Source organism: Hyperoodon ampullatus (assembly GCF_949752795.1).
Source record: "Hyperoodon ampullatus genome assembly, chromosome: 16".
NCBI classification, from domain to species: Eukaryota; Metazoa; Chordata; class Mammalia; order Artiodactyla; family Ziphiidae; genus Hyperoodon; species Hyperoodon ampullatus.
In genome coordinates this window covers 9,966,640-9,979,934 of record NC_136929.1, presented here as the reverse complement: position 1 = coordinate 9,979,934, position 13,295 = coordinate 9,966,640, and the positions used below count along the sequence as shown (strand labels likewise).

At 37.4% G+C, this 13,295-nt stretch overlaps 1 protein-coding gene across 2 annotated transcripts in view; it reads left to right on the top strand.

The window, feature by feature from the left end:
- Nucleotides 1-13,295, top strand: part of ITGBL1 (integrin subunit beta like 1) — a gene marked incomplete at both ends in the record, with an annotated part of 197,497 nt that overhangs the window by 99,996 nt on the left and 84,206 nt on the right. For both annotated transcript variants that reach the window (XM_079722095.1, XM_079722094.1), the window contains 3 exons: nt 397-537; nt 3,129-3,269; nt 11,952-12,098. In XM_079722095.1, coding sequence (XP_079578221.1) covers nt 397-537; nt 3,129-3,269; nt 11,952-12,098 — 429 coding nt within the window. The remainder of the gene's footprint in view (nt 1-396; nt 538-3,128; nt 3,270-11,951; nt 12,099-13,295) is intronic.

Genomic DNA, 13,295 nt, shown 5'->3' with positions numbered 1-13,295 from the left:
ACCATTGATTTCTCAATGGTTGATTTCAAATATCAAGAAATGCTCTTAGAGTGAATACTTATATACATTTGAGTTTGATGTACACATCTGAGATCGGAACATAATAGACTTGCACAGTCTTTCATGCCATTTCTTTAAAATTCTGTCATTTTAATCAGCCACTTGGCTAGCACAAGTTAGAGGACACCTTGACTTGCTTTATGTGTGTAATTATGTAGGTATAGGCACACCTATGATGTTTTAGGGGCAAACTATATAATTTGATTATTTTAAGCAAGGGCTGTGGAGCAGGTGGATTATTTCCAAAAGCAAAAATGACCACCAAGAAGTAGAAAGTTAATTCTGCTTTTAAAAGTTGCTTTTTTCCTCACCGTATAAAATTCATTTTGGGTAAAGGCCACGGAAAGTGTTACTGTGGAAACTGTTACTGCCAGGCTGGTTGGCATGGAGATAAATGCGAATTCCAATGTGACATCACCCCCTGGGAGAGCAAGCGAAGATGCACATCTCCAGATGGCAGAGTCTGCAGTAACAGAGGTGTGTCTTTCGTACTCGTTACTATGTAATTGGGAAAAAAACAAACCTCTTAATTATTAACCCAGCGTTTCTCTATATTTCCTTCCATGTGGAAGTCATCTTTTATAGTGTTTGACTTTGATGTAAATCAACATTTCCTATACCAACAAGCTTCTCTTTCCTATTTTTTATTGGGCAGGAAGCAGAAAGATAAGAAAGTTGCTGTCATACTTTCAGCTTCACTGAGCATATAGTTAACACAGGGACTGTAATTTCTTTGGCAGCCATCCAGAAATGGCATAGTACAGGGAAAAGGCAATTCTTGTAGATACTTCTGTTGAATGTCTCTTGACTAACAGAACTATCTACAGCATGAGCATCTAATTATCCGGAGAGCATTCCAAAAAAACTCTCTTCTTAATTATGAGTAAATTGAAGGCTTGTGTTGCCATACAGAATTGATATGGAGTCATTTAACTTTTACATGCAATAATAAAAATGTGATATTGAACAAAATATAGCCATGTGGAATTGAGAGTGACTTTAAGCAGGAATTTAAAAAATATATTAGTATTGCTAACATATAATTTAACGCGAGTTAACTAAGTGTTTGATATCAAGTCAAATAGTTTTAAACACTTTTAGGAAAATCCTTGCAAATGCTTGTTCTTTTTCCCTTTGTCAGCTGTACTGGTAGATAAAGAGCCATGTTGGACTCTTCTGACTACTTGAAGATATCAGTGAGTGGTCAATTTCCTTCTATACAGTAGTAAAAATCTAGAAAGCTGGAAACTTATTTTTTTTTCATTTCTCTAAATGAATGATACACTTTAATAGGTAATGCTTACATGAAATCCTGGGCACACAACCGAATTTATCTTTTTACAGGCTGTCATAGAAGAGTGAAATGCGCCAGGTTTCTGTACATAGAGAGAAAGGAAAACAAAAGGCCCGACCTTGGACCAAAATTATAAAGAAAAGTCCTGTCTTTAATTTTTGCAGAGTAGATCTGATTATGTATCATACTAATTCACCTATATTTTTCTTTAATATATAAGCTCTGCATGGACCATGACTGCATGAATTCCCCATTGATGAACATTTAGGTCACTAGTGGTTTTTCAATAACATGAATACCATCATATTTAATATCCCTGTACGTGTACTTTTGTGTACTTTTCCTTTCCTTTAGATATGTTAATTGAAGTGTGCTGTTATATGTAACACACATTTAAAAAGTATATGTTGTGAAATTGCCACCCAGAAAGTTGGACATTTTGTACTCCATACCCTCACCGACTCTTGATCCTAACAGTCTTTTTTATTTCTGTCAATCGTATGTCTGAAATAATTTCTAACTCACTATTGTTTAAAAGTCCCTCACCCCTTCATCATGGTAGCTTGAGTGGTAAACATTTTTATGTTTATCTATCATCATAACTTCTCTCCACAGAATTGCCAGTTGGTGTTCTTTGCCTTTGTCTATTTTGCTGTAGGCATATTTGTCTTTAGGTATGAATTCATAAGAATTGTTTATATGTTTGTGAAATTAGCTTTGTCTTTTACATACTTATGACCACTTGTTTCAGCTGTTTTTATCTTCTAGTTTGTTTTTGGTGTCTTGCCCCCAACCAAAATTTTAGATTTTTATGTCATTAAAGCTTTTACTTTTTTCCTTTAGATAATTTGCTTTGAGGCTTTTGAATAAAAATGAATTTATTTCATATTTTATGGTTGTATTTTATATCCTTAAATCTTTAATCTAGCTAGAATTTACTTTGATCTAAGAGGTAAGAAAGGGATTTAACCTTGTTTTTTGTTTTTTTTCACAGTGATTAACTGGTTACCCTAAAGATGATTATTAAAATTCACACAAAGTTAATATGATTTACAACTAAGCATTTCTCCTATACAAATCTCCAAACGACCAAAGTTATATCTCTCCACCTACACCAATGTCCTCTATAACCTGAGCTCATCTGATCCAGCCAACCTTACTTCTTAGTCTTCCTAATATGCACCTTCTGCTCCAATGAGTCAGGTCTACTTAGGATCCCCACGTCCATTCCCACCCTCCTTTGCTCATTCTTGCTTTCTTGACTTTCCTTGAGTTGTTCTACCTTCAGTCCTCCTAGAACATTTCCCATTCTCTATGCTTATCCAAGCCATCTACCTTAATTACTTCAGCCCACACTGATTTCCCCTTCCCCAAACTCTTACAGTATTTATGTCCTAGTTTACAAAACGTTAGTACTTGAGGTGCTTGTTTGTTTTTCATTAGCGTTTTTTTTGGTCAAATAAATTGTAAGCTTCTTGAGGGCAAGGATTACATCTTACGTTAATTGTGTTGGTATTATCTTCGAGTCAAACCAGCACAGTGCTCATTTCACATCCTGCGATCGCACATAAGTATAGACATCGATAATAACTTTTGTTTATTAAAGAATCTCTCCTGTTAACTTTAGATGGTGTTTTCCTCTATAGAATATTTTTCCTGAATACGTGTATTTTCCAAATATAAAGTAACAACAGAAAAAAAAAGCCATGTGTAAGATGCTTTCTCTCATGAATTTTCTTCACTAGACCCATTTAAAATTATTTTTACCCTCTAGGGATCTGTGTGTGTGGTGAATGTTCTTGCCATGATGTTGACCCGACTGGAGACTGGGGGGATATTCATGGGGACACCTGTGAGTGTGATGAAAGGGACTGCAAGGCTGTCTATGACAGATACTCTGATGACTTCTGTTCTGGTAAGTGCTCACCTAACTCCTGTTTTTAAATAATAAAATAGTCATTTCGCCATTTTCAAGATTTACTTGGCTTCTCACAGAAACCGTAAAAGAATGGAATGCGCCTTCTAAAGAATTCGGTATCCATAGGACTCCTAAAAGCAACGTGAAAAACTGTTAGAGGAATCACACATTGGGCAAAGATTTGAGATGAAAATGCACCCACTCTCTGAAAATTAGTCTAATTCCTCACCAAGAAGAACTATTACCTCCAAGTATTGAATACTCAACCATGAGAATACAAAGCTAGCAGACCTGACCGTGAACAGGAGAGGTACCATGATGGCAGCCATATCAATATAGTACAAGACCTAGGGCAATATAGTTCTCATAGGTAGTTTAATGCATTGCTTCTTTGGTATGATTTCTATACTAAAATTGTTCTGCAGTGCAGCCTACAATTGAATATCAATTAGTGGTTTCAGAAATTCTATTCCATGAATTTTTATGGAACAGATACTATTTTCCAGGCTCTCGATACTATTTGCCAGTGGCCTCTGGGCCACTGGTACCAGCAGTGAAGGAGACAAACATGATCCTTGACATTATGGAGTTTGTAATCTAAATGCAAAGGAAAAAAAAAAAAAAAACATCTTACCAGAATTTCTAATAGAGCAAACGGGGAAAAAAAAAACCAGGCAGTCAGATTTATCTGAAAAAGTGTCATTTAGCAAAAATAGAGTTACTCATTTTCAGTCTGGTTATATTGGACAATCGAGAAGACAGAGACATGGGCATATACACGTCTTTATGTTTGACTGCTTGGTTGGTACAAGGATATAGAGAGGAAACGCTGCTTGTCTACAGAAAGTTTGCCAGCAAAGGGAGATAAAAGAGCTGCCCTATTTAGGATTATGCAACTGCAAAGACTTCTCTGTCCTGGCTGAGGAGAGCCTGCTGCTAAAGCTTCCCACGGCAGAAGAATTTCCCTCTTCTGATGATCCCTTGTGCTTGGGAGAATTTCCTAAAACGTTTCCTAAACATTTTGTCCTTTGGCAGGACACACCCAAAGAAATTGAAGTATACCATGTAGCTCATGGGGACCACCTTCTCAAAAAGACACTTCACAAGGCAGCAGCTTTCATTAGTGGTCCCATCCAAGGGCTCTGTGCAGTTGTCGGTGGCACTCTCTTTACTGTCCCACCCCAGGAATGGGGTCAGTCCAATGCCAGAGACAAGGACCAAAGACTATGCCCTTTCCAGGCTTTTCTGTTATTCATTCTGGGTGAGTGTTCTTTATTATCCTCATTATCCTCATATCATTATCATGTGAGCTAGTCCATCTCACTGTGAGGAGTAGGACTGTGGGGTGAAGATGGGCATTGACACTTAGGCTGACACTTGGATCCTTTTATAAGCTCACAATTCCTGATGCACGTTACTTAGGCCTAGAGTTACTACATAGGTAGGGCAGGTGGAAGCCATTGAGGACGTCTCTTTGGAATCTGAAATTTTCCACTTCATCTAATCCATCCCTCCTTCCTGCTCCGTATTTTCTTCTTTCTCACATTTTCCATTCTTCCCTATGCTAGAAGATTATAGAGAAAGTTCAGTGATCAGGCAGTTATGGTTGTGTGGTTGGTAGAGTTTCTCATGGGAAGAGTTTAGGAGAGAATTTGTACGTGGTCTCTATGCCCTGGGTGTAGACAGGTAGGGGTGGGAAGAGGTGATGGGGTAATAGGCTGTGATTTGAGCAATAAAACATCAGGCTGTGATTATGATTATTTTATTTATTTGTTGAAGTGAATTAAATGTGGATAGTTCTCCACAGCCTGTCTCCCAGACTTAAAATGAGAAATTTAGGAAAGAAGAAACACATTGACAGAGATCCTGCTCTGTTAGATACCCATCAAGTTCGTTCACACACCTCATTCCATTTTATGTTCGCCCTAACTCAGAGAAGGAGACGTGATTATCCACATTTTTTTTTTCTCATCCACATTTTAACAGAAGAGGAGATGTTCAAAGAAATTAAGCAACTTGACAAAGTTCACACTCCCCTTACGTGTCATCTGAAAACACATTACATGAGCCTAAGTACTCAAGTAATTTAATCTCCGAGTGATGCAAATAAAATTCTTCAATTTTACTTTATTTTGGTAAGGAAGAGCTGTCCTCTGGATGCTCAAAATTCTTATAAGACTAAGCTTCTCTGAACATCATTCTGATCTGGGGCAGGCATCAGTCTCTGGAGTATTTCTTCATTCCCACTATGTCTGTAGAATTCCATATATGATGCTTAGTGAATTATTAGTCTTCGCAGTTTTCCTAATTGCCTGTCGAAGTTGCACCACAGGAAGGGAGCCATGCAGTTGATTACTGAATGTGTTAATACCTTAGTGATATAAGACGGAAGTACCCCAAGTACGTGGATGTTGTCTAGTGATTTATGCCGGGCTGGAGTGTAATAAGGCTCAGATGAAATGCAGCTTTATTTTTAGCTCCCATTCTTGCCCTCCTGAGAGTGTTGAGCTTATTTAAGTCCAAGGGAAATCTCCCATTGGATTATAGTTATCTTGTTTAATTGACCTTCTCATTTTATTCATTCATTCCCACTGTATCCGTTCATCTATTCAGAAATGCACTTAAATGTAAATATTTTGTGCCTAAGGCATCATGGGTATAGGGGATGGGATACAAATTTTGAAACATGTTCCCTTCTTCCAAATAAATCAGTTGTATTCATTCTTTCTTTCACTCCTAAATGTTGTTCACTGACACATGGATTCATCCACACACAAACATGACTCATATACCCACAAAAATACACACACACAGCTCAAAGATGATACTATTGACAAATTTTGAGTGTGACTAAAATGACAGGGGCATGACCAGCCATCCTGAAGTGTACCAACTGCTCTGTTACTTCAATTCTATGAGCTGCTCCCCTGAATTGACTTTCTGATTAGGAAATAACTTCTTTATTCCTGATGGCTGTTTATCACTCTGGTCTATTTCCCTAAATCCCTTAATAGGAAAAATATGCTGCAGTGTGACTTTGCACTTTTTCAGCTTGTTCCTGCCTATCAAAATGATGAAAATACAAAGTTAGTCCTGGCTTAGAATTCCCTTGGTTTGGGAAGTGGAATCATTTGATAGAACCATATTACGTGGGGAAATTTGTCTTTGTGGATTACCAAAGCATTAAGGAAAGAAACTGAAGGAAATGATTATGTATATCCAGTTTGCATTGTCTTGAAAGGGAAAATAATATATCAAATGGATTAAAAAAAAATCAAGTACTAGTTAGATCTAACTTATCCCCCCCAACTTTTTTCTCTTGATGGTCTTCATATTACTTTGTAGGAAGCTACTTGTAAATATCAGATTCCAGTTCATGAGCATTTTTTGATCATTTTTCAGGCAAGAAATATCCTCTGTGGAAGAATAGTGTTCTGGAATGGATAGAACTACATTTGTCCTGGATTGATGTTTCTGAGGCTAGATAGCTTAATGCAAAAGAGCTCAATGATTACAAAGAAAAAAATAAGTTTTGGTGTCAGCACGCTCGCCTATAATGTCCTGAGAGCCTTTAAAGCTCAGCATGGCCGTGATGCCACTTGATGTGTCTCTTGCTGCCAAATTCTTGCCCTTGTGATGCAGTTCAGGCTGTGATCCCATTTACATACCCAAACTAGACACCATGTTGTTCTTTCATTGTCATGGATGTGTGTGTGTGTGTGTTTTCAAACAATGCTCATAGGTCTTTTGAAAGCAATTCTCTAATGTATGTTCTGCATATTTGCTGTCAGGGATAAACAATAACATTCTGTACCTTTCATCTCTATTTTGTCGATCCTCTGCCTACAGAGTTTAAAGGAATCCTTGTTAGAATCAATGAAATTAATTCCTGCAGACCAAATATATGTGTATATATACTCACCTAGATTTGAAAAACTAGCATTGAAGCATGACATTTCAGATCAGTGTGGTAAAATTCACTTCTAGTTCTCTCATTTTCAAGATAAAGTGAGATGAAGGCCAGAAAGATGAACTAGTGACACATTTATTTATTTATTTAATTTTTAACATCTTTATTGGCATATAATTGCTTTACAATGATGTGTTAGTTTCTGCTTTATAACAAAGTGAATCAGCTATACATATACATATGTTCCCATATCTCTTCCCTCTTGCGTCTCCCTCCCTCCCACCCTCCCTATCCCACTCCTCTAGGTGGTCACAAAGCACCGAGCTGATCTCCCTGTGCTATGTGGCTGCTTCCCACTAGCTATCTATTTTACATTTGGTAGTATATATATGTCCATGCCACTCTCTCACTTCGTCCCAGCTTACCCTTCCCCCTCCTTGTGTCCTCAAGTCCATTCTCTACATCTGCGTCTTTATTCCTGTCCTGCCCCTAGGTTCTTCATAACCTTTTTTTTTAGATTCCATATATATGTGTTAGCATACAGTATTTATTTTTCTCTTTTTGACTTACTTCACTCTGTATGACAGACTCTAGGTCCATCCAGCTTAGTGACACATTTAGATGGAAGACACAGGCCTCCTAATTTCTTCACTTATGCTTTTTTACCCTACTTGTTTAGGAAAGACCTTGATATAGTATGTTATGGCAGTCTAAAGGATTTTCATGCTAAATAGATTTTATCATTTCTAAACTCTACTTTATAAATCAAAACCAAGCATTTTCATCTTCATTTTATCGCTATAAAATGTTTCCTTCTCTCTCTCTCTTTGGCATAAATTTTATGCTGGAATCGAGAAACTTGTGACCTCAGAAAAGAAATTGCAGTTTCAATTTTTGATTTCCTGCCTTTTCTGAAAGGCTAAATACCTGCTTCAGAATCTGGTATCAATACATTGCATTTCTAACTGATTTTCCTAACTCCACTGATAAAATACCATGAAGGATTTTACAGAAAAAGTACAGTTTCATTTAAAGTGGGATCCATAACATATTTTTGACAACGTGTGACTTTGAGTTATTAAAAGATGTAGAACATATTTAATTTTTGTTACTGTGAAAGTAAAGTTATGTTTATGTTTTAACTTGTCAAATTAATCTCTGATCAACATTTAGATTAGGCAGTATCACTGTCGATACTATTTTTCATCGTGCTAGACTAGTTATTTAAACCTTTTCTCTGTTACTTTTACATTTGCTTCTTCTGTGATCTTCATTGGGGCATTTGATTTAGGTATTCCTACTTTCCCAGAACAATGAAACCTTCAAAAACACTCTGTTTGCCACTATTCCATCATTTAACCTGGTTGCCATATAGTCACTGACTCTCAGGAATTTCATTATGGATGGTTTACTTTAAGTCATCCATATTGTCATAACCCTTCTTTCCTCAGCTTGGACTTGTTCAGTGGATGTTGGTTTCTAATGGCAAAGTGTAGAAGACGCGTTAGTGGATGATTTGAGGAAGGGCAGTGGCCGTCCTGAACTAGGCGATGTTCTCCCACTTTGATACTTTCCTATTTAAAGGCCAAATCTTTTATCCCAAGCCAAACACGGCAATGACACGATCTCATCAGTTCTTTTCAGTGTGTACACAATTGACTGCAGCTGTTTTTTTTTGTTTGTTTGTTTGTTTTGTTTTGTTTTTTTTTGCGGTTTGCAGGCCTCTCACTGTTGTGGCCTCTCCCGTTGTGGAGCACAGGCTCCGGACGTGCAGGCTCAGCGGCCATGGCTCACAGGCCCAGCCGCTCCGCGGCATGTGGGATCTTCCCGGACCGGGGCATGAACCCACGTCCCCTGCATCGGCAGGCGGACTCTCAACGACTGTGCCACAGGGAAGCCCCTGCAGCTGTTTTGGAGAGTGTCTTTTGATCAAATGAAGCAGGGGCTGGGGTACAAGGCTGAAGCAGAGGCACGGAAGCTTAGGGATCATCACACACATGGTAAAAGTGAGGACACACTTTATATCGTCTTCCCAACTTTATTTGGAGTTGGTGATGCCTGGAGGTGATGTGGACACTTATAGGAGTAATCCTTGAGAATGTTTGTGATGCTGCATTAAATGCACAGAGAGTAGAGGTGAAGACCTTACAGGCCACATTTACCCCTGGAGTTTGTAGTAGTGCACAGAAATAGCAAAGGGATAGAAAAGTGAAGCTGCATAACATTAGCGGGGAAAAGCACAGAGCTTAAAGACTGAATGAGGAAAATAGAACAAAAAGAAAACAGAGTGAATATGAGGGCAGAAAGGGGAAAGACTTGCAGAGGTTTCTTCTAGCTAGTGCCTCTGTACATTTTGCAAAATTTGTTGAAGCACCCACAATTAATCTGACTTCTTTTGATATTAACCGGACCAGATTTTAATTCTAAAAATCTCTATTGATAGCTTCTGACCATCTTCACGGATTTGTTTTATGCCACCACATTTTTTTTTAATGTTGACATGTGAATGAACCTCAGATAGAAGGTAATGGCTGCTCTTAAATCAACTACAGAACTTGAGAACGTTCTCCCTTCAGTCCCCATCTCCCTCCTCACAGGTTCCTACTTTATTCCACGTGCCAAGGGATCAGGACCTTCACTGCCTGTGAATTCCAGGCACCTGCAGCAGCAGGTGGCATCCTCTTGGGTAGTTACAGATTTCCTGGCATCCTCACCTACTGGATGTTTTGTTCTAACTTTCACAGCTATTTTAAAGTTTCAAGAGTAAAGCTTTTTTCCCCTTTCAACCTAACTCTGTTTTTCAGTTTTATTGTTGAAGTGTCAACTTGTCTTCCACAAATGGCAGCATGTTTTGTACTTTGTCCAGCATCCTCATGGCAGATCTAACTGCCCTTGAAATGAAACCTCTTGTCTCCAAGAATTTCAAAGCTACTGGCTCCCATAAAACAGCAGAATTGATTGTACTTTAAATGTTAAAGATTTTGTTTTAAAAACTGTTATTTATCTATGCATTTGCAACATAGCTCTGTTTGCAAATTTTGCTCTAAATTATTGGGTTGGCCAAAAAGTTCATTTGGGTTTTTCTGTAAGATGTTAAGGGAAAACCCAAATGAACTTTTTGGCCAACCCAACACATGAGGATTGGGAAGATGGGTAGGAACTTCTTAAGGCAGGATAAATGGCAAGAAGCCATGGAACCCAACAATCTCTGAGATATAATTGCTAGTAAGTCAAACTACTGTAATAAAAATTCTTATATTTGAAGGTCCAAATGATCATAGTCACGTAATATGTATTTATTAGCAATCAAAATTTTTTTTCCTTTAGAATGTTGAGCTCTAAGGCAAAGTATTAGTATTAACAGCAATTTGTTGTATAGACTTTGTTACATAGTAGGTGCTCAATAAATGTGCATTGAATTGAATTTAGTGTTAAATGAGAGATGTGGACTCTGATCCTTAATAGCTCATCCTGCTTTGACCTATGATTTTATGATTTGTTCCATGAAGAACCAGGTTTATAGATAGTGAAAAGCTTCCTGATAGGTGGATTGTCCAATACTTCAAACTCAAAAGATGGACATCTGACCACAGACCTCATGGAATACTGATAAAACAGACCAGCCTTCCGTGAAGACTGGTCCATACCAGTTTCCATATTGTGTGATATATATCAATATCAGATGCCAAATACAAAATAGCAACGATTGTTATTCTTTAGCATTATATTTGATTTACTTAAAGAAAGTGGAATTCCACTTCCTTTAAAATTCTTCATACATTTTTGGAGAAATTATAGAAATCTACTTTACATTGCATCTGTAATAATGAGTATCTGAATGGTTATTAGGAGTTAGGAAAAGCTCAGCTAAATTATCTTGCTTTCCTTTCCTTTCTATTCCTACTTGGTTGTATATGTGGGCTCAAGTGAATAAAAATAAAAATTTCTCACTTTTATGTAGCATTTTAAGATATATTATGTACTTCCTGATAAATGTGGATAGATAATCCGATTTAAACTGAAGAACTAAACCTCAGCGAGGTTGTCATTTGACCAGCCCTACTCTGTAGGGAACAGGGTCAGGATTTGAACCTACTTATTTGATTGATAACCTGGTCTATCTTATGCTATACCATATCAGTACTTGTCACAGTTCTTTACAGGCTCTGTGCCCATGTAAATTTAATATCTTTCCTGACCTCTTTTGTGTATAGGAAATTAGTCTTCAAAGGTTGCAAACTCCACACAGGTTACTGGTTTTAAGCTAAGGGTCGATAGGCTAAGCTTGTAGTGTGTAGTAAAAAGATAATGAAAATAAAGTGTGAGGGACTCTAGAAACTAAGACCCTGTTTCAAAAACACATTGTTTTCCATTTCCTATGGCTCACCTCCACGTGAATTAATTGCCCAATTCATCAAATCCTCCTTTTAGGCCCCAGCAGACTAATTCAGTCTCATGCAGTTGGATTTTGAAAGATTCAAGTTGATAGCCCTATGAACCTGTTCATCTGATCTGGAGTTGTTGCTTTTCTTTCCCCATGATCAGTCAATATACCTAGATCAGGTATTTAAGAACATTGAGAAAAATGAGCTTTTGCCTTAATGTTTTATATTGTGCTTAATTGAGATCGTGACTCATTTGTGACATTCACTGTTGAAATGAAAGTTAATTCTGGCTTTGGTATATTTTTCTCATATACATGTGCATATATATATATGTATGGCTCATAAATACAATAACAAATATATATTATTACTCCCATTGTGAAGGTCATGGGCAATGTAACTGTGGAAGATGTGACTGCAAAGTAGGCTGGTATGGGAAAAAGTGCGAGCACCCACGTTCCTGCCTGCTGTCAGCTGAGGAGAGCCTCAAGAAATGCCAGGGAAGCTCTGCTCTGCCTTGCTCTGGAAGGGGTAAGTGAGGGTCTCAGGCCCTGTGACCCATCGCCTCCTGTGAGTCAAATGAATTCAGTTCACATGTATCTTATTTAAAAGGTAGCTGAGATTCCTGAATGAGGAAAGATTAGTCTTTTCAGAACTAATAATGACTCCAATATCCATGAGTGAAAGTACATGGAGAAATATAATCTCATTCTTTCTCCCTCTCTGTCACACACACACACACACACACACACACACACACACACACACACACACACACACACACCCCCATCAGTCTACTTTATCTCTGAGGTCTGTTCAATTTCTATTCAGTTCAATGCTACATTAAAAAAGAAAAAAACAGTTTGGATATTTGCTCAGAGCTTTCTCAATAAGATCATCTAATTGTCCACTGACATTTCTGAAACTTAATAACATCCTATTGAGTTGTACTGTTGGCTTTTGAAAAAGTATTGTATAGACAGATAGCTTGGAATAAGCTTTTCTTGTCTTAGATGGCATGTAGCCTCAGGTGTGCTCTTGGTATCAGATCAGTACAAATTGGAGGAGAAGGAAGAATTCATCTAGGGGAAAGCTGGTTTCATTCTTTTTGATTTATCAAAATAAGAAATACAATTTCACCTCTCACATGAAAATGGCAAAGTTAATGTGAAATTTGCTTTCAGAGGTACCGGTAATTGAAGTTATTACAAATTTTATTCATGAAAGAGGAAAAGGAGAAAGATTTCCTTTATCTGAATGTTAGATCAGAAATTGAATTTTATGTTGCAGGGTAATTTTTTTTTGAAAAGTGAACTTTTTAATTGAGATATAATTCAAATGTCATAAAATTCACTCTTTTAAAGTATACAACTTAGTGGGGTTTTTTTAGTATATTCACAGGATTACCCAACCATCACCACTGCGTCATTCCTAAACATTTTCGTCATCACAGAAAGAAACTCTGTACCCTTCCTGGCACTCCCCATTATCCTCTCCACTCAGCCCCTAGAAACCATTAATCTACTTCCTGTCTCTGTGTATTTGCCTAATCTGGATATTTCACATATAAATATGAAATATGTGTTCTTTTTTCTCCTGTTTTTTTTTTCACTTAGCTTAATGTTTTCAATGTTGTAACATGTGTCAGTACTTCATTCACTTTATGGCTGAGTAATATTCATTTGTATGGATATACCACATTTGTTCATCCATTCATCTGTTAATGAA